At 41.8% G+C, this 21,606-nt stretch overlaps 1 protein-coding gene across 2 annotated transcripts; it reads left to right on the top strand.

Moving 5' to 3' along the window:
• The first annotated feature begins 1,177 nt into the window (after positions 1 to 1,177).
• On the top strand, positions 1,178 to 21,220 carry Gemin8 (gem nuclear organelle associated protein 8). 2 transcript variants are annotated; one of them, XM_036175250.1, is made up of 4 exons: positions 1,178 to 1,317; positions 9,718 to 9,756; positions 11,810 to 12,266; positions 20,652 to 21,220. In XM_036175250.1, exons 2-4 carry the CDS (start codon positions 9,754 to 9,756, stop codon positions 20,906 to 20,908), a joined length of 717 nt encoding a protein of 238 aa, XP_036031143.1. In that variant the 5' UTR covers positions 1,178 to 1,317; positions 9,718 to 9,753; the 3' UTR covers positions 20,909 to 21,220. The 2 variants fall into 2 exon arrangements, with proteins under 2 accessions (XP_036031143.1, XP_036031144.1); XM_036175251.1 differs by lacking the exon at positions 1,178 to 1,317 and adding an exon at positions 1,324 to 1,438.
• Positions 21,221 to 21,606: the final 386 nt, after the last annotated feature.

The raw sequence follows: 21,606 nt of genomic DNA, 5'->3' as shown, positions 1-21,606 counted from the left end.
AAAGACAACCTTTTCTCCATCTCCAGAATTCTGGGATTACAGGTGTGCCACCATGGTCAGTTTTAAGCTGCACTAGGGGTATAATACAGAGCATCAGGCATGCTAGGCAAACATTCTGTCAATGGACCTGTATCACTGCCTGGTAGAAGATTGCTAAAAATTTGCAATAGTTAAGCCAGACTTGGTGATACATGCCTTTAATGCCAGCACAGAAGGGGCAGGTGAATCTCTCATGAGTTCAAGCCAGCCTGGGCTACATGGTGAGTTTCAAGCCAACCAAAAGTGAGATTGTGTCAATAACTAGATATTTTACATTCTTTTTTTTTTCAATACTAACTCTTTAAAATATACTATGGAATTTACTTCAGCACATCAAAAACTCTCACATTTCAATATCTCAAAACCACATGTGCCTAGAAACTATAAGACAATGCAGACACATAGCACACAGTAGGCAGTTGGTATACGTTTGTTAAATATTCTTTACTTCTACTTTGATTCGTCCATATTATAAGAATAACAAGGTAATAATGTCACACTATTGATACTGCCTAATTGTCTTGGCTCTTTATTTGGCGTTTAAATTGTTCCCAGTTTTCACTTTTTGGAATACCATGCAATAAACATCTGATCCAAATCCAGTTTTCATAGGAAAAATTCCCACAAGATACGGCACATTTTGCCAAATAATTCCACTTAGACTTCTAGTAGTTTGTATTTGGTTATTAGGAATCTCCTGCGACTCTAGCAGGGCGTGTACTGCTGATGATTATGATGACAGAACTGTTGGTACTTTCATTGTCTGAGGTAGTGTCTGAGGTACAAGTTAACGTTGAAAATAGCAGATTGAGGCAGTTAAATACACAGGGCTCAGATCTGAACGAATCTATATTTTCAAAGCAGTGGCATTTCCCACCCTCCATTTTAGTTAATTAGGAAGAATGTGAAAGCTAAAGAAAACAGAACAAAAATGGGAGCTAACGGTCCCGCTTCGGCTCTGGCTGCGCCCTGGAACCCAATAGGCACTCAGCTCTCGGCCGGGACCGCCCTTCAACCGCCTTCGCCACTCCAGGACAGGCAAATTTCCTTCTCGCGCCGCCCTCCGGCTCTCAGTAGCCCCGGACGCGAGGTGACGTCAGCGTCCAAGGCGGGACTTCCGTCTTCCTGGACCCGAACCGGAAGCGCGTTCCTAGTTGTCCAGGCAACACCTCCCTCCCTCTTTGTGTCTCGTCTCCCCCCCCCATCCGCCCCCCCTTCGCCGAGAACTGGGCCCGTGGTTGCCCACCGCCTGAGATCTGCAAGCTGCATGCCCACGAGGTGACTTCGGGGACTGATGGGTTGCTTTGGGGGAGTATAGAAGTAGCCTGGAGGCCCCAGCCTGGAGTACTGCCTTGGCGGTGATGTTGTGGCTCTAATTACCATCGTCCAGCAGCACGAGGTGGTTACAGAGATCCATGAGAGTTCCAAACTCTTAACGTATTGTTTAAAGAAGCCTAGTTCTAATTTATGCTCTCAACCCCATCGTGCTTCCTAATCCTTGGATACCTGCTAAGAATTCTGATGCTCAGGCTCCCACCTCAGACAATTTCCATCCAAATCTTTAGAAGTGAGGCACAAGCATGTGAACTTTTTTTAAGTTGTGATTCAAATGTGTAATTCCAATATGTTGTAAATCATCGTTTTGCAGTAGGTCTATAGGTGAATTTGATTTTGCCTATCCAGCCCTAGCTTGGGACACATCCTTGGAGGGATGTCTAAGATATTGACTCATTTACAAAAAAAGTTTTCTTTCATCTCCCTTGCAGCTTTGAGCTCTGTAGGTCAGGGGTCTCAGTAGAAATTACCTTAAGAATATTTTATAGGCTAAGCTCTGACTCAACTGCTTTTTGTTTTGTTTTAAACAAAAGCCAGAACATTAATTGAAACCTTTGGACTAAAAGTTAATAGCACAAAACTTCTAGGGTTATTTACTTTCACTATTCCTATGACTTGTGAGGTTATGATACTATTTAAAAGTACAATTTATGCTAGCATAATTTGTCAGAATAACAATCCCTTTAGGATGGCAGTATGAAGAGGAAACATATGCATATGCTTTGGGTAAACCTAACAGGCAAGTTCACAGTGAAGTGTATAATCCCCTCTGTTGACTGCTGCACTGGAAAAGTATATGAATTAAAGTTGCAGAGAGATATTTTCATTCTAAAACTATTTTACAGCTGGCAGAGAAATATTTTGTGTTTCTTAAAATCCAACGTTTAAGGAGAAGTTGAGATAAGACGGACGGCAGGAAATTAAACATTGCAAGAGTCTAGCAAGATAAGAGAGTTCACAATCACAATACAGAACATTCAGAATTACTTCTTTACATTAGGAAATCCACTGATAAAGCACGTGGACAGTGGATACAAATTATAACTGATTAAGGCCAGATAAATTGAAAATATATTAATGTATTTAAATGTGCTGCTGAGAACAGTTGGAGCTTTTTACTGTTTAAGTTACTGCACCCTTAATAATTTGGGGGAGCAGAGGTAGGAGAGAATATTATCAGGATACAACAGACAATTTCAACAATTCCAGTAGCTTCCAAAGGCAGGAGATAATACCTGTTATTCTCTCTGTTGGAAGAAAAATGGGATGGCCAGGTATTGGTGGTGAGCACCTTTAATCCCAGCACTCGGGAGGCAGAGGCAGGTGGATCTCTGTGAGTTCAAGGCCAGCCTGGTCTACAGATTGAGATCTAGGACAGGCTCCAAAGCTACACAGAGAAACCCTGTCTAAAAAAAAAAAAGAAAGAAAAATGGGAACTCTAAAAGGGTAAATTGTAGGATCTATCCCTTCAAATAAGTGCCCAGAGCAAGTACAGTATTCAGAAAAAGAAATTAGCATGGAATTTTTAGGAATATGTTTCTTTTTATAGAAAGAAATTTGAAATAACTCTCTGGAAATCTGAAAGTGGCTTTAACTGCTTAAACTAAAGATTTTCACTGCTGTACCAATTATTTGGAGTGTGTGCTCTATTGGGCCCCCATTCTTTCATGGTCGCACTAGGCTATGTTGTATGAAAGACACATGCCTGAAATGGACCACACACCATCTGTTTCTTTTGAACTGGATTCTCATTGCCGATCTCTGTTGTCCCCGTTTTCTTATCTCCCGTTGCCTGTGATGTTACTGACTCACAGTACCATGCTCTTTCATTTCTGATTGACACTAGCCACATACGGGGTCAGTGGACTTGCAAATAAAACCATTCACAAATGTTTACCACTCTTGCTGAGAAATTAAACAATGCCTTTCTGTGGGTGGAATGTGATTTGTATGGGGGGAGAGAGGCAAGAGTTGTTAACTATCTCCTTTTGGTCTTCTCCCCCACAGCCCATGCCTTCCTTGTGACATCACTTACTGCAACGCCCAGACAAATGTAAACCTGGGCTTGAGAGAGTGAAAAGGAATTCAGTAATATTTGTCTCACTCCATCTGCAGCTTTAAAGGTTGCTGTTACAGACGGAAACATAGTAAGATGTGGGCCTGTAAGCAGGCCCTGTGTCCAGCCAAAGATGGAGTTTGGGGGGCTGGCAAGGTGGCTCAGTGGGTAAAGGCACTTATCACCAAACCTGACACATGCACACAATAAACAAATGTTCTTGTTTTTTAAAATGGAGCTTGGAATTATGTCATCTTTAATGTCTAAATGACAGAGTAGGGAACCATACAAAGCCATAGGAAGAAATCTATGAGGTGTCCAACCTAATGTGCTCAACCAGCTACCACAACCAGAGTAGGACAGGTAGCAAACTGTCGGAAGTTGTCATGTTATTACTTTTCCTCATTGAGCTAACTGTTGGTTTTGTACGATTGAAAGGCATCTCTGATGGGGTTCACATTACATGTTCAGTCAGGCAGAGTTCTTAGAAGCACATGGGACTTAACTTCTGTTACTCATGGCGCCTTCATTTGCTTTGTTTCAGTCTCCAGCATACTCCTTTGTAGCAGTGTGTTCTGAGGGTCTTAATGACATCCCCAAACTATCAGTCTGCCTTGGAGTCAAATCTGTGGGAACCTCAATAGGAAAGTGTTCATCCTCCAGGCTGTAGCCACACAGACTAATCCAATAATTGATTTTGACTATCTTCCTTTGCAAAAGTGAAAGCAAATGAGCTTTCATGGATTTAAATTTCAAAATTGTATGACAAGAAGAAAAGGCAGAAAGAAAATTCATGTTCTAGATAGAATACACCATTATAGCTTTGGAGGGAGTTTGTGGTCTTCACTCTCTAGTTGTCATCCTATATTTATAAGAAATATATTCCAGAAAAAAAGGAAGTCAATAAATATGCAATAAAAAGAATACATACTTTCAACAGAGTTTTCAACAAAGCACTATAGGTGCTTTCAACAAAGCAATTTATAAGTGGAGGTTTTTTTAGTAATTTACTGGAAGTAGTCACATTTTATCTGTGGAAAAATGATAAAGCTTTTAACTGTTGTTCTTCATGTATAGTTATAAAATTATATCTTTCAGAGCAAGCAAAGACTGCAGAACAAATGGTTTATTTGGGTGGTTTTGTTTGTCTTTGTTTTCTTTTCCTTTTTCTTTTTTTCTTTTTTTTTTTTGCCTTAGAAAGGCTGTATGGGAAAAATATATCATTCAAGACTGGGAGGCTCTGTCTTGTCTGTAGGCCTCAGCAGTGTTTAGTGAATGACCTCAATGCTGGTATGGTTTTTTTCCTCCCTTCTTTGCTGGTTGAGGACAATGAGTGGTCTCTGTATTCCCCAAAGCTCAGCTGGGTGGTGACCATGATGCCATTGTGTTGGCTGTGGAGGGCTGCCCAGTTTGCAGAGCTGTGGATCCGGCCTTTCCTGACATTGCCAATCCCTTTTCTCTCAGTTCTACCAGCCCTTCAGAAGAAAACTTGTTCAGTCCCTGAAGGCTTGTTCCAGAAAGGAGTAGGAGACTTTGAGGCTGGGGGGGGGGGGGGGATGGGCGTGTGGCACATGAAAGGTAAAAATGGAAGACTTTAAGACACCCCCCCCCACTCTCCACCCCTGTGCACTTGCTTTTCTTGAGATGAGAATGCTGCTGTAATGACTGGGAGTGTTTCAGTGTTGGCTTTGCCAGGGATGCCAAGTTATTATTATTAAATCCTTAACCAGCTTAAAAATGTTACCAGACTCATTTTGGAGAGGAGGTGTTTTTAGGAGCACATTCCCATTTGCAAGGAAGACTGTGTTCTTTGCAGGTCTATCTACTCAAAACTCTGCCATACCTGCTTCTTCATGTTGCTGTCTAGCATTGGCAAATTAGCTGTCTACGTCAGAAATCATGAGCCTACCCATGCTTTCTACTGTTGATTGATACTATTTCACTGGTCTCTTGTTACCACTTTTTAGAACAGATTTATTTATGTATTCATTATTTATTTTTGTTTTACATATATGGGTGTTTTGTAAGTGCACTACATTCCTAAAGTGCCCAAGGAAGCCAGAAGACACATTGGATTCCCCTGGAGCTGGAGTTACAGATGGTTGTGAGCTACTATGTGGGTTCTGGGAATCGAACCCATCCTCTGCATGAGCAACAAGTGGCTCTTAACCCCTGAGCCATCTCTCCAGCCCTTGTTGTTGCTTTTAATTAAGTCTTTAATATCTATGAAGAGCTTTAATAAATGTTCCAATTTCCTTACTTATTCATGGAAACATTTTTCTTCTTTTGCTCCAAATAGTAGGAATCCTAATTTCTTTCTTGTTTCTGCTAGTCTTATGTAGAGCCTAATAATTTGTGAAATTTATAAGAATTACTTGGGTTGGGGATTTAGCTCAGTGGTAGAGCACTTGCCTAGCAAGTGCAAGGCCCTGGGTTCAATCCTCAGCACCGGAAAAAAAAAAAAAAAAAGAATTTCATGATTCCTCCACTGACTTCCAAGTAGAAAGTGAAGAACATTTGGAATGCTTAATATATTAGAGGTAGAACATATAAGGTATTATATTAACCTAAAACTGTAGTCAGCAGGATGCTAGGAATTGATTTTAATGTTTTAAAAATGTGGGAGGGGGCTTGTTTTGTTGGATTTTTTTTAAGCAAAGATGAATGTTATGTAAAAATGATTATATGTGACCCACAACCCTAAAATATTTCCTATATGGACCTTTACTGAAAATGCTAGCATAAAATATGAAGAGTGATACTAGAGATACTGAGCTAATAACTATATAAAACTCAGTGCAGATTGCTATTCCTTCAACATGTTTCTCTGTGCTTTATCTTATTTGAGTTTTTTGTTTTTGTGTTTTTGTTTTCGAGACAGGGTTTCTCTGTGTAGTTTTGGTGCCTGTGTTGGAACTCCCTCTGTAGACCATGCTGTCCTCGAACTCACAAAGGTCCACCTGCCTCTGCCTCCCGAGTGCTGGGATTACAGGCATGCACCACCACCGCCCAGCCTTATTTGAGTTTGAAAGAATAATTTGTAAATGCAAATCTTCAGACTCTTCAAAATTATTAATTTGAAAATCTATAGGATCTTGGGGATCCTAACATGTAAAAGAATGTGATTTGGGAATTCAGGAGGGAAAAGTATCAAAGCCTGGGGAGATGTGAGCATTTCTGATATCCAGCCCCAGTGACACTGCTGAAGGATGGCAGCAATTTGATTTTAATTGAAGTCCTCATCTACTTGGTATTCAACACCAAACAAAATTGCTAGCGAAGTTCCTATAGTCCATCATTGACATCAATTGTCTCTTTCCTTTATGGCCTAAGTCTTCAAAGTGTCTGGTAGCTGGACCGGGTCTAGAACTCTGGAGAGTGCTTGCTTAGCTTGCACAGGGACCATGGCTCTCTCCTCAGCATGAATGACAGAATTTGATACGATATCTTACGTTATCTTCTGGGTGGTGGGACACCAGGTTCCACATGAACCACTTCTGGTTGGGAAGCTGAAACTCAATTTCTTTAGTGAGCAAAGATGGTTATCCTGGCTTCTGGCTTGCAGAAATGCGTGGAGGGAGCATAGTATCACTACAACCCTGCTACCTAATTATTTGTTGAACCCAAATCATAAGCAACCTCTGTGCAAACTAGAATTCTCTTGAAGCCCCTTTTAATCATAGCCATTGACATTTTAGCTGCTGGGAAAATGTCACTAATTACCCTTAAACCTCTTCAAGGGTTACCGACTTTCCCACACTACCTAAACATCAAGCTGTAGCAGAAGAGTCTCAGCTGTCTCATTGATTTTCAGAATATGCTATGCTAGTGCCTTTAAAGCCAGATTGGATCTTCCCAATTATAAATCAAAACAAGATTTGACCTATAATAAATGTTCATTCACAATGAGGTTTATATTACATTTGAGATTATCAGACTTGATCCATTTTTATAATTTGTAAGGTATAGAGTGAAGTCTAGATCCCAAGCAGTCAAGCAGTTTGCTTTGTTTTACTTTTTTTTTTTTTGACACCTATATAGCTCAGGCTGGTCTGGAACTTGCTACTATAGCCAATGCTGGCCTCAAACTTTGTGTTCTGCATCAGACTCATGAGAACTGGGATCACAGGCATGTACTGCCTGGCCACACCCACCTAGGAGATGCAAAGCTTTTTATTTCCAGATGACACATGATGACTCTTGGACTTTTCGTATTTAATTCCTATGCTCTTTCTTAACCTAGGAAACAAATTTGATTAAGACACTCATGGAGTTCACATCGATGTCATTTGTGTGGCTGCAGGCACTGAAAGCTCTTCAGGCTTCATTGATAGAAATATGAAACCTGGCTTTAGTGAATTAGCCACTTACAGGCTTCCTTGCAGTTGAGCACTTAGGTGTGCACTGATTTCTACCATAATTGCATTTGCATTTTATTTTGTTGGATGGTAACATACCCAATTATGGACTATTTTCTATTTCCTCCATAGCCTATAAAGAGCATTAGCTGCTAGCTGTGTTTCCAGGAAATGGACCTTGTTCTAAACCTTTAAATTAGAGTTGAAAAGATCAGTTCAGTTTATACTCTCACTGCATTTGATAACTTTCTCTCAGTTTCCATCCACTGCATGTGCAGTGAGGAATGTGTGTTTAAGAGAAGTCTGCAGAAGGTCATGTCGACCCTCTTAGCAATGCCCTTCTTGAAAGCTTGTTACATTTCATTATGAATGATTCTCTTTAAGATAAATCTGAAAGCAAGGATAGTCAGTGTGACATCTTAGTTTTTTAACATATTCATGAAAACATTTCGCTGAAGTCACAAAATAGGTCAGCTTTATTTTGAATAATTTGGAGTTTTTTTTGAGTCTTGTCTTCTAGTTAAGTAAGACAAATGGGGTTTCTCTGGGATCTGATTTCTAAAGGTTCTAAAACCTTAAGCATCACATTGTTTGTGTTTTGGTTTCATACCATCTTAAACTTACATGCATTTTAAGATTTTTTTTTGTTTAATTGTTTATCTGTTTGTTTTGACACAAGATCTTTGTAGTACAGACTAACCTTGACCTCATGATAATCCTCCTGCCTCAGCCTCCCAAGTTTTGGAATTACAGGCATGCACCACCATGCCTGATGTAACTATTTTAAAAGTATTTTCTGGTGTTGCCAGACATTTTAGAAACTCTAACCAAGGAGAGGAAATTAACTTTTAATTCAGTGTGTGGGTGTGGGTGTGGGTGTGTGGTGTACAGGCCAAGGTCAGAGGAAAACGTTTGGAAGTCTTTCTATCCACTATGGGTTCCAGGTCATCAGTCTTGTGTGGTAAGCACTTCTGCCTGCTGAGCGGTCCTAATAGCCTGAACCTTTATTTTAAATGGATTGTAAAAGATGTGCAGGTAGAGCTGAGACCTCACTTTTTAGGTAGGTCGTTCAGTGGCTTCGTGAGTGGACACAAGTAGGTCGGTGGCTAAGTAGTAGGAAAAGGAACAGTACTGGCAGGGCAGAGCTCTTGGGCAAGGCCCTTAGATCAGGCCATGCCTCGGGAGCCTCCTGCAAGGAAGCAGGGTGATTAGGGAAAGAACATACTATGAAACAAAAACCAAAGTGGAGGCTGGAGAATCCTCTTGTTTGAAAAGGCTTCTACAAGTTCCAAACTTAAGGCAAAACCTAACAGAGGCTTCCAGTCAGTTGAAAAGATAGTCTTCACATGCCTCAAGACTGGGCTGGCAAGATGGCCCCATGGGTCATGGAGCCTACATAGCACCAAGCCTGACAACCTGAGTCAATCCCAGAGCCCACAGGAAAAAAGAGAACTGACTCACTCTCATGTGACTTCCACACACACATGCCATGGCACCCACAGCACACCCACATACATAATAAATAAGAAATAAGTGTTCAAAAGGAAAAAGAGAAACCAAGGTTATTTTAAATAGACATTAGCCTGTGCTTAAAACTAGTAAAATAATATTGTAAACTTGGAGCCCATGCTCCGTACATTATTTGTATACACATACTAAGTTATGTAGTTATTTTTATAGACTTTTCTTTGAATAAACAAGTAGTTGAATACACGACCAGGCATGGTCCTTTGACTCAGTTATACCTAAGGGGATTGCTCTTCCCCAGACCACGAGATCACAACCCAGATGATAGGTTCTTGTTGCATGAAGATCTGGCATGATGCTGGCAAGGGGCAAGCTCTTACGAGCTAGTTTGAAGACCATGAAATAGCTGTGACTGTCTTATAGCAGTGCTGACCAAATGTTCATACTGTGTTTGTCTTGCAGTGCCCACTTAGACTTCGGCATTCAGAGATAGCAGCAATGGTAAGAGTACCTAGTTTTCTTATGAATTTGTTAAAGTTAGTCTTTATTTACATTTAGGATGGGGATCCAGCTCAGTGGTAGAGCATTTGCCTAGCATGCACAGCACCCCTATGTTCAACTAGTATTCCTTGATAGGCTCATTTTACAATGCTGAGCCAAGGAAAAGGAGTCTGAGTATCACAGATCCAAACACTCAGAGTCCAAAAGTGTTTGTACACCAACACACCACACTAAATCTTTCAGATTTTGAGGTAGTGCCGATTGTGGATTTCCAGTAAAGAATATATTCAGACGTTCCAAATGCTACTGAAATCGGAAGCACTTCTGACCCCAGCATTTCAGATAAGAGACACTCAGCCTGTCTATCAGACAACTAAAATTAAAAAAGCACCATCTTATCCGTCATCGATATATGTCTCAGACATCGAGGAGTGGAGTAAGCCAGAAACAAGAAAAGGAACCAGAGGCTATTGTGGTCATTAGAATTGGCAGGCCATTCCTAACCTGGAGCTAGTACAGATAGCCAAAATGACAGATGTCAGGAACTTTTTCTTGTCTTACAAAAAAACAAAACCAGTAGAGTAGAAAGGGGACTAGTTGGGAACAACAGCATTAGGAGTGGGAGGGGGTGAATATGATCAAAATACATTACGTACAAGTATGAATTCGTCCTTGAAACTGTTACTACATATACTAATAAAAAACTTAAAATGAACTCATACTAGAAATACTGTGAATCATATGAAGGCATTTTTAATGAAAACGATATTCGTCTCTGTCCTCAATGTCATGGTTTCTTTTCCTGTTGTTGTGATAAAATGCTCAGATAAAAGCAACTTAAGGGAGAAAAAAAATAATTTGGGTTCCCAGTTCAAAGATCCAATTGATCATGGCAGTAATGTTGCATATAGGAGCATGGGGGTGATGAATGCATGCTTCTGCTCCATTTATACAGAAAATGGTGCCACCTACTGGACAGGTCTTCCTGACTCAGTTAACATAATCAAGATGACCCCCCCCCCCAGGAGACTCTAAAGCTGCCTGTCAACTCATTCTAGATCCTGTGATGTTGTCAACGCTAGCCATCATATCATATAAGCCTCCATAACCTTCAGCTATAGTCCTGTGAGTAACTTAGGAAATATATTCCATTTGCCCCCTAGCGTGGGTACAAACCTATTTTACACTTCCTTTTTTTTAAGCTTAGTAGCATCCTCATGGAAAGTAGGTATTCGGTAGATTAGTGTAGTGGTTTGAATGAGAAATGTCCCCTCTAGGCTGGTGTAATTGAACACTTGACCCCCAGTTTGGTGACACTGTTTGGGGAGGCTATGAGAGAGTGTAGCCTTGCTGGAGAAAGTACATCACTTGGAGGGGGCCTGGAGAATTGATAGCCTTGTCCCACTTCCAGTTCACTCTCTCCTTCAAGTTTATGGTTGAAGATGTGATCTCTCAGCTTTCTGCTCAGGCTACTGTGTCTGCTGCTTGCTGCCATACCTCCCAGCCATAGCACAAATTTTAACTGGTCTTAATAATAAAATAGCAGAGTCAGATATCAGGGTGAAAACTGAAAGATCAGAGAGGCAAAACAGCTAGCCACTAGAAAGACTTCTTACCTCTAACAAAATCCTCAGCCTGAAGGGAGCCAAGCTCCTCTCTCCACCCCTGCCTCATCACTTCCTGTTTTCTCCTCCCACTGCTGGGATTAAAGGAATGTATCTCCCAAGTACTGGGATCAAAGGCATGAGATTCCAAGTACTGAGATTAAAGAAGTTTGCCCCCACTGCCTGGCCTCTAGTGGCTAGCTCCCACACTCTGATCTCCAAGCAAGCTGTATTTGTTAGAGCACCCGGCCATAATGGACTCTAACCCTTTGAAAGTGCAAACCCCTCTTTAACACTTTCTTCTATAAACTGTTCTTGCTTCTGTATTTGTATCACGGTAACAGAAAAGGAACTGATAACACTCAGTAAATAGCTGTTGGTTAGTTGCTTAAACATTTGAAGATTCTCTGAAAGATGAACCATGTCTGTCTCATATGTCCATTCCATAGACATCAAAATGGAGAGCTACTGCATCTTGGTATTCTCACCCAGTATATGCAAGATACTGGCACCATTATCATCATGCAATGTTTTGGATGCGAAGCCACCAGAATGCCTACAGAAAGTCCAGGGATTCCCATTTTACATCCCCGTGGTTGTCCCCTCATGGAGTTCTTCCATGGAACTCTCTTGCTTATGAGGCTAGGCCTCCTTGGAATTTTCAAGGCCAGTACATGGCCTGGCAGGAGCCTCCCTACAGTGCTTCACATCTCAAAAGCTCTGGGCTGCCTCTGTGTGATAGCAGTAGAACCCAGGCATCCACAAGAGAAGATGAAGCCCCACATGAAGACGAGGAGATGGAGTCAGATTCAGATAATGAAGTAGAATGCGACTTGAGCAATATGGAAATCACCGAGGAGCTTCGCCAGTACTTTGCAGAGACCGAGAGGCACAGAGAGGAGCGGCGTAAGTTTCAGGCCTGTTACCTTGTACTCTTTTCACTGCCCTGACATTTGCATCTGTTTTCTTTTCTAACACACCAAGTTATTTTAGAACTTTTCACTTAGATACAGTTAATAATCTAAATCTGGTCCTGAGCCCAGAAAAACTATGCTGATGTTATATCTCAATTATATTGGTCCTCAGAGTTTTTATATAGGACTGTTCATTTGAGTTCCTAATAATACCTCTGCCATTTGTTGAGCATTAGACATGGAACCAGATAGAGTGTGTATGTGTACATGCCCTCTCTAATCCATGCAGCAGTCCCTCAAGGCATGGAACTCATTTTACAAATGAGAAAAGTGAGGCTTAAGGAGGTTAATTACACAGCTACTCATTTACTGGTAGGATTTAACTCTTCCAGACTGCACTCTACCATGCGTCTTTCCCTCAGCCATGCTTCTCCTTGACACTGCTAGGTTTCCCAAATACTGTACTATGAATCTGAACACTTTTCTAGGACACAGCTCAGAGCTGCTCCTATATAGCTCCCCACAATGTAGAGTGGGTGTGAACCTATACAGAATAACAAAATGCCTCGCATGTACAGCTTTCCTGTTTGGTCCATACTACAGGTTAGAGCATTGCAATAAAAGGTCTTACCATTGTACATCCAAAAGCAGGAATTTTTCTGTTTAACATTGCCAGTGTTCACTAGACCATTTATTATTGTTATAAGTGCCCTTGAAAATTTACAGATATTTCTTTCCTAAAAAACCAGTATTCAGTCTCAGTACACCTTTCAGTAGGGTCTCATTGTGTATTTTATGCAGCATTTTCATTTGGTTGGTTGATTGGTTGGGTTTTTGAGACAGAGCCTTCCAGGCTATAACCTAGAACTTAGGATCCGACTGCGTCAGCCTCCTGAATACTGGGAGTAAAGATATGCACCACTAAGGCCAGCTCCTTGCCCAGAATTTTCTAATAAACAGAAACCTAGAAGCTTCTTAGCAGGAAAGTTTCATTTCCATTTTAAAATGTCTGTGCCCTCTTACCAGTCGATGAGCATCTATTGATCCCCAGTGGATGAGGAAATGAGCGGCAGACTCTGGATAAAGTATTGTTATTTCCCTTAGCAAGTCTTCACTAAACCATTTTCCTGTTATCTTTCCCAGTTTTCTTCTGATTAAGCTGTTCATTTCTTTGATGCATATTAGAAAATGTATCCAGGGGCTAGATTAATGGCTCAGCAGTTAAGAGCACTGACTGTTCTTCCACAGTACCCAGGTTCCATTCCCAGCACCCACATGGCAGCTCACAACCACCTGTAACTCCAGTTCTAGGGGATCTAATGCCTTTTTCTCACCTTCAGGGACACAAGACATGAGCATGGTACCCAAACATATATGCAGGCAAAACACTCATGCATCTTAAATTTAAAAAAATAATAATAATCAAGAAAGAAAGTGTATCCAAACAACTGTATGAAGACAATACTTTGTGTTTTGCACAAAGTACATTTTTTTTGTTATGTTTATTTATTTATGGGCGTGGGGGGCTACAGGTCAGAGGACATACTTGCTAGAGTTGGTTCTCTCCTTCCAACCATATGGGTCACAGGAATTGAACTCTTGTCATTGGTCTTGAGGATAAGTGCCCTTACCCACCAACCCATTTCATGAGGCCCATAGAGTACATTTCATTTCTTGATCCCCAGAAATAAATTTTAGCTTTTCTCAAAATTCATAGAAAATGGTAATTAGTCTAATTCAGACATATACCACAAATGAAGAGGTAAGGTGTTGGAGCATGTTCACATGTACTTGTAACACTATAAGTTACAGCCTGGGTTAGATAGAGAACATAGGATTTTGTAAAATATTACTGCCAAAGAAAGGCATATCTGGATTTTGTTATGTTTTTGGAGATAGGCTTTCTCTGGGTAGCCTCAGGTGTCCGGGAACTCACTCTGTAGCCCAGGCTGGCCTTGAACTCAGAGATCCACCTGCCTCTGCCTCCTGAGTGCTGGGATTAAAGGCGTGGACTACAACTACCGTGGTGCACATCTGAATTTTTAAAACTTAACATTTCAGAAGTAGTCACCCACTGTGCATTAGACAGCCCATCATCATCAGTGAGTTGTTTGATACAATTGTTCAGCTGGGACTGCCAGCATGTTCTTGTCTGTGTCGTCTACCCTTCCCAGTGACTTACATCGTTAAATGATAAAAACACAAAGCATGAAGTAGAGTAAGGAACCCTGGAAGTTTTTATGGAGATGACTCGCCTGATAAGTGCTTGTCTCACAAGTTGTACTTGAGAGGCAGAGATTTGATCCCCAGGGCAAGCTGGCTTTCTCAAGTGGCTTTCCAGGCAGCTCCATGTTCATTGAGAAGACACTGCCTCAATAAAAAGAATTTTTTTTTTTAGATAGAGAGCCTCTGCAGGCACTCTCGTACACACAAGTTCTGAAGATATGGCTGTAGCTCAGTGCCAAGGTAATTGCCTAGCATGTGCATCCCCAGCACAGCAAAAAGAAAAAAACTCCTTTTGTGTGTTGGGAACACCTATGCTTTCCATTATGTTATGTCATCCTTCCGTCTTAACATACTTCCTCCAAACACTACTTATGAGAAAATAGACACTTGTAACATCTTAAAGGTCAGCTATAGTTTCAGTTATTAGGAAAAATACGTTTAGCTTCCAGAAGGGGAAATTTTAGTCATAAATGGCCATCAATTGAAATTGCATGATTATTTCCCTGATACATAGAAGGAACATGAATGAAAGTTAACATCCCCCATAGGAAAGAAAGCCCTCCAAAACAAATATTGCTCCTGTGGTCTTGGTGCCAGTCAGGTCTTTATTAGATGTGATTCAAGGGTGGTTGTTGGCTCAAACAAGGACATGTTCTCAGAGAACATGGTATTCTTAACTGAAGTTGAAATAAAATCCTCTTTCAAATGGATTGTAGAAGAGTATCTGTGGTATACGGCCCACACACAGTTACTGTTACAAACAAGTGCTAGAGCCAGTGTCCACGCAGTGGAAGGATGACCATTAACAGGTAGCTGTGGAGAAATGGAGCATGCTCTGGACTTTGACTAGTACCATCTGTTGGGAATGAGAGAAAAGGTAAGTTCACTTGGTGCTTAGACTACTGTGGTATTTTTACTAAAGAGCCCAGATGTGTTTGTGCATCTCATGGAAAACATTAGCTCCATTATGTTCTGTATATCCCATTCAGACGATTTCCTCTATTGTGTCCATAGTCAGTGCACCAAAACCCCACCACTTTCTTCCTCAGTCGCAAGGCTTACAGTGCAGTGTTCCTGAGCTGTTTGGTTTAGGTAGTGTGATTAAAGTATGAAATCACACTGACTGGGCACCATTCCACCATCTGTATTCATCTCATACAGATGTTCAGAAAAAAAAAAAAGCAGCTATCGAGATGATGGATGTGGAAGGTCAGAGAAAATGGAAGGGGCTGGGTAAATGCACTTTCCTCGTAAAAGCTGTAATGGTGATTGTCCACTAACGTCAGGGTTCCATTTATTGTGGCACAGTGGACACTGAACAAGGAGACCACTCAAATGACTCTGCTTGGCAGGCACCTGTGTTTTGAGTCTGGTGCTGATGAGCCAGAAAGGCATTCTTAATGTATTCAAGTTGGTTGTGCTATCATCATTAACTTTGGCAACATAGCAGAAAATCTCATCAGAAAGACACGCTGATCTTAAAAAAATGAGGGGAAATAACATTCTTTAATACTCATTATTGTAGTGCTTTGTCTCTCAAACTGTTCTGCCTTTGAGCTAATTATCTGTGGAATATTTAATGAGTGTTTTCCTGCTGTGTAAAATTTCCCTAAAGTCCAAGTAGCTTCCTGTGGTTATTTTTTCCCATTATGAATTGTAATTCTACATTAGTAATTTCTCTTTTTTAAAATCATGCTTAATTAGGTGTGGGGAGGTGGCGAAGGTTATAAGAGTGTTAGTACAATGCCTATAGAGGCCAGAGGAGCCTGGAATTATAGGCAGTTGTAAGTCCCCTGCTTTGGGTACTGGGAACCAAACATGGATCTTCTGCAAGAGCAGTCAGAACCCTTAACCCCTGAGCCATCTCACTAGTCTCTTACAGATGCATAGACTGAGGCAGAAACATGTCAAAATCATGTACCCTAAACTTAGATGGAGTCCAGTGATATTTTTCCTTTAAAATACATTACTGATTGGAGATGGGGTATGTTTATTTTAACCCCACATGAAAATGATTGTATTTGCTTTATAGGGTTACTGTAGAAAATTACAGAAAATTTCATGGTGAAATGGTAGAGGTTTATCTTTTCAAATCAAAAATCAAGGTAGTCTCAGGGCTGCCTTCTGATAAAGGCTCTAAAAAGCCTTGCTTCTGGCAGCTTCTGGTGTCTCCCAGCGTCCCTTCACTTGGAGCAGTTTCACAGGCTCTGTCTGTACATGGCTTCCCCTGTGTGTCTCTGTGCCCTTTTCTGTCTCATGGAAGGTACTCTGATTAGATTTAGGGTCTGCACTAATCCCGTACAATCCCACCATTATCTTTAACTGCCTGCAAAAACACTCTTTCCAAGTAAGCTCCCATTTTGATGCTGCGGTGGTAAGGAAATGCTGCTCAACCTGCTTCAGCCCTATGTTGAAGCGGGAATGGAACTCTAAGTGCTGTTTTGATTTGTAGTTAGTAAATTCCCTTGGCCAAATGCCCTTAAGTTAGTCAGGCTTTCCATGGCTGTGACAAAATACCTGTCAACCAGGAAGGAAAGATTGATTTTGGCTCAGAGTTTCAGAAGTTTTATTCCAAGACAATCAGATGGAATCATAGCAGAGCATCAGGTGGGAGCAGAGAGAGCATGCCTGTGCTGATGGGCTTCCTCCTGCTAATCCTTTTATTCTCTGGGCCCCAGGCTTTTGAGTGTTACCACCCACACTCATGGCAGATCTTTCTTCCTTGGTTGATCATCTAGAAAAATACTCCACACATGCAGAGGTGTGCTTTACTGTATCGTAGGTGTCCTCAGTGTGGTCATGTTATTAATCAAGACTCACTGTTAGAACCCTAGGAGAAAACAGTGTTCAGTAACATTGAGTGCTAGCGTTGTTTTCAATTTTAAGGTGACCCAGTCTGTTATCTGTGCAAGGCAACCATTCATTTGTCTCCAGTGTGTTGCTGATGTTACTCGGCTTCAGTTGGATCATTCACTATCCAGTGGTCTGAGCCTTACCTTGACAAAGAAATATGGAGGGTTAAGGATCCTTTCTTTCCTTGGGAGAAAGGAAGAAAGCAATGATTAATAAACAGACTGAGTAGAGGCCTTCAAGGCCCTTGTATCATACAGTTCTTGTTTCTCTAAGTCAGTGTATTCTAAAGCAGTGGTTTGCAACCTTCCTAATGCTGTGGCCCTTTAACACAGTTCATGTTGTGCTGACCCCAACTGTAAAATTATCTTTGTTGCTACTTCATAACTGTAATTTTGCTACTGTTAGGAATTGTAATATAAGTATCTGTGCTTTACAATGGTCTTAGGTGACCCCTGTAAAAGGGTCTGGTGTCACAGGTTGAGAACCGCTGTTTTATAGTATTTTCAGATACCAACTGATCATAAATACACAGCTTGTTGGCCAGAGAGTATTTAATTTTGAACTAAATTGTTGAGTCTATGATACGGCCCAGTTGGTCAAGTGCTTGCCTAGCCTGCCCAGAGCCTGAAGTGCCATCCTCAGCACTGTCTAAACCAGGCATGGTGGCACTCTACTATAATCCCATACCTCAGAGGTGCAGACCATAAAATAAGAAGTTTGAGGTCACCTTGGCTACATAGCCAGCCTGGGCTAAGTGAAGATCCCAGTGCTTGTTAAACACTTTGAGTCTCACCGGGCAATCTAAGGTTACTTCAGAGTTTTGCCAGAAGAACCAGCAGTGATTGATTCCAGGACTGTGGTGGGGATGAGCCCAGGGAAAAGACAGTCCCCAGCTAGGCTTCCACCCGATCTCCCACATCAAAAACACAGCGATCTATAGCAATAAGAAGCAGATGGAGAACTGTCAAGTGCTTTTCCCTGACTCAGGTTTTTTTTTTGCTTTTGTTTTTGTTTTTGTTCTTCCAATAGAAGTGAGGTCAGAGGTGAAATGGCCATTTGCCCTGGCTAATTGGGGCCCAGTTCATTCACTGTCAAACTCCTCTACCAGAACTCAGGTTTAAGGGTGTGGAATGTACATACCTCTGAGGACTGAGCAGCAGAAATGCTGATGTTGGCAGAAAGACCAGTTTTGAAGCAAATTCTTGGTGACCTCCACTTCACTTGTGCATTAGGCCTCTTATGTGCATCTTCCAGTAAAGATCAATACACATCTCTTTTCTGTGGCCTCACAATCTTTTGCCTTATTATATATTACTTCCCCATGTGACAGTAAAATGCAGATGTTCTAAGACAACAGTGGCCAAATACGTGTGGACATAGCCATATCTATCTATCTATCTATCTATCTATCTATCTATCTATCTATCTGTGTGTATGTCTATGTGAGTGCCAAATGTGTAGAGGTGCTCTCAGAGCATCAGACCCTTTGGAGCTGGAGTTCCAGGTAAGTGTGAGCTGCCCTACTTTGGTGCTGGATTGAAATGTGTGTCCTCTACAACAGCAGTATGTGCTCCACAGGGTCTCCACACGCAGTCCCGGCTGTCCTGGAGTCACGATGCAAACCAGTGTGGTCTGGAACAGCTGTCTACCTGCTTCTGCCTCTGGAGTGCTAGGTTGAAGGCATGTGCCCTCAAGTGGAGCTATATCTACTCTTAACAATGGTTTCAAGTTTGTGAAACTCCTTCTCAACAACTCCAAGGTGTTAGCGATAAAGAACTGGATTTACAAGGGTGACTGCGAATAGCTATATAAATGTCTTCCCTTCACACTTGATTAGCTCACTGCTGTCTTCCCTTCCAGATACTAGCAGAGAATGGCCCAACAAGGGAAGAGTGGTTTATCCCATTGTTTCATTCCCCTGCAGCCATCTTGACTCCTTATCTTGAGGCATTCCTCTTGGTAACAATAGCAGCTACAGATAATGTGCTTTCCACTATCCATTTTCCTCTTGACAGAGTCACTTGCAAAATCTGTGGGAGCTGGCTCCATTTCATCCCCTGCAGCATTGACCTGTTGACATCTTTATGTGGCTATTTACATAGGAATAAAAATTATACTATTGGGACTTGATGTAGTTTAAACAAAAGTAGAAAGGGGGCACACATTGAATAAATGCTCGTTTGACAGGGATTTACTAAATTAGTAGACTTGCAGGTCTCACCTGGGCTGAGTTGTGAAGTGACAAGTGAAACTCCACACCTGGAAAAGTAGATTCCTTATGTAGCAGGAAGACACTGAATCAGATGTAGAGAGGTCAGCCCACGTCTATACCTCATTTGTGGTAGTTAGAACTGCTTCTTGAGGGCTTGAGTAGATGCTCTGGGTAAAGTGCCTGTCATTACAAATGTGAGGATCAGAATTAGGACCTCAGCACCTAAAATCCCAGATGTGCATGGCAATCCACCTGTAATCCCAGCATTTGAGAAATGGAGACAAGGTCTCGGGAACAAGCTAGCTAAGCAGACTAGCTGCATCAGTGAACTCTGGGTTCAAATGATTGAGCCTACCTCTGTACATAAAGTGGATAGTAATTGAGGAAGACTCCTAATGTCAACCTCTGGCCTCCATGTTCACATGTGGGCAGGCACACCACATGCGTGTGCAATAGGAAAAAAAGGAAGTGGGGCTGGTGGGACAGCTTAGTGGAGAAATGCACTTGCTGCTGGGCCTGGTAGGCAGAGTTTGATCCATAGGACGCCCGTGGTGGAGGAAGAGAGCTGACTCACGAGAGTTGTCCTCTGACCTCCACACATGGTGCAATGTAGGCACACCCCAGATCAATGTAACTTTTAGAGATGTGCTTCTTGAAACACTGGACTTTGAAGGAAAACTTCCCCCCTCATGGGCGAGCATTACATGAAAGTATACGAGGACTGCTTGCCATTTATGGCCCAGCAGATGACAAGAGAAAGCCACATGTTTTCATTTTTCTCTTGTATTTTCAAGGTCTGCTGCAGAGGATTGGCAGATGGGAATGATGGCTTTCTTGGTGGCATTTTTGCCATTTCTGTCAGTGGCTAGTGGCCCCTAAGAAGTGAATAGTGAACTTCGTGACTACTAATAGATAATAGGAATCCATAGGTCATGCCTCAGAATCTAAAGACTACCTCCGCTGCCCAACAGGGTCCACGTTTACCATTGGGAAGGGCAACACAAGGACCTGTAGTGGTGGCAGCATTCATCAGTCCCTCTCCTGCATGTGCATACATTTTATGGTCATGGTCTTATCCATTCCCAGGGCGACAACAGCAATTAGATGCAGAGCGCCTGGAAGACTATGTGAATGCTGACCACGGCCTGTACTACAGCCATCACCGGTCAGCAGAGCCCCCATCTGAGAAGCCTGGGGAGCGGCGCCAAGCGGAGATGAAGCGCCTGTATGGGGACAGTGCCCCCAAGATCCTGGCCATGGAGGCTGCTGTGCAGCTGAGCTTTGACAAATACTGTGACAAAAAGCAGCCAAAATATTGGCCTGTCATTCCCCTGAAGTTCTGAGTCCTGGGCACAGGGACTCTAGGGAATGCCTCCAGAACCCTCTTACTTTTGGATGTGTTCTCTTCATCTCTCCTGGGCATTTTTCAGAGAAAGAGGCCTATATACCAACACAGTGGATACAATCTGTCAGTCACTTAGATTCTGTCAGTGGGAGGTGTACTATTGCCAACACAAAGAATGCCATAAAGCAATAATCATGTATATTGTACTGGCTCTTGATTTGTTCTCCAATAGTTCATTCTTGCCTAGAGATACCGTCTAATGGTTTGCATTTGTAATTTCCTTCTTTAAACCTTCCTGGATGTCACAAAAGCCTTAAGGCGCATGTCATCCTTTTTTTTTTTTTTTTTTTTTTGACTATTTCTCATAGCTCAAGCTGGCCTCAAACTCTTAAATCCTCCTGTTTCCATCTCCTAACTGCTAGCTTACAGGGATGCACCCTATTCTGGGCTCTAATCCACATATTCTCACTGACTATAACCCTTTGGTTCCTTCTGAAAAGGATGCAAGTGTACACTAAGACAAATGCCACTTGTCACTCAGCTAGCTGTCAGCCTGCATGCTCTATAAAAGGCCTGAAAGTAAATCCTTTGGGCTTGGCAGGCCATGTGGTCTGTCTCAACTGCCTAACCCTGACTTTATAACATAAAAACGGCCATGGATACTGAGTAACAAGTGGATGTGACTCTATTCCAATA

Source organism: Onychomys torridus, chromosome X (genome assembly GCF_903995425.1).
Source record: "Onychomys torridus chromosome X, mOncTor1.1, whole genome shotgun sequence".
NCBI lineage: Eukaryota > Metazoa > Chordata > Mammalia > Rodentia > Cricetidae > Onychomys > Onychomys torridus.
The sequence above is the reverse complement of the archived record's forward strand: the minus strand, read 5'-3'. Positions and strand labels throughout refer to the sequence as shown.

Coding starts and splice junctions, on each gene's coding strand:
- Gemin8 (XM_036175250.1), top strand. Junction 12,267..20,651: donor GAGGCACAGAGAGGAGCGGC/GTAAGTTTCAGG, acceptor ATCCATTCCCAG/GGCGACAACAGCAATTAGAT.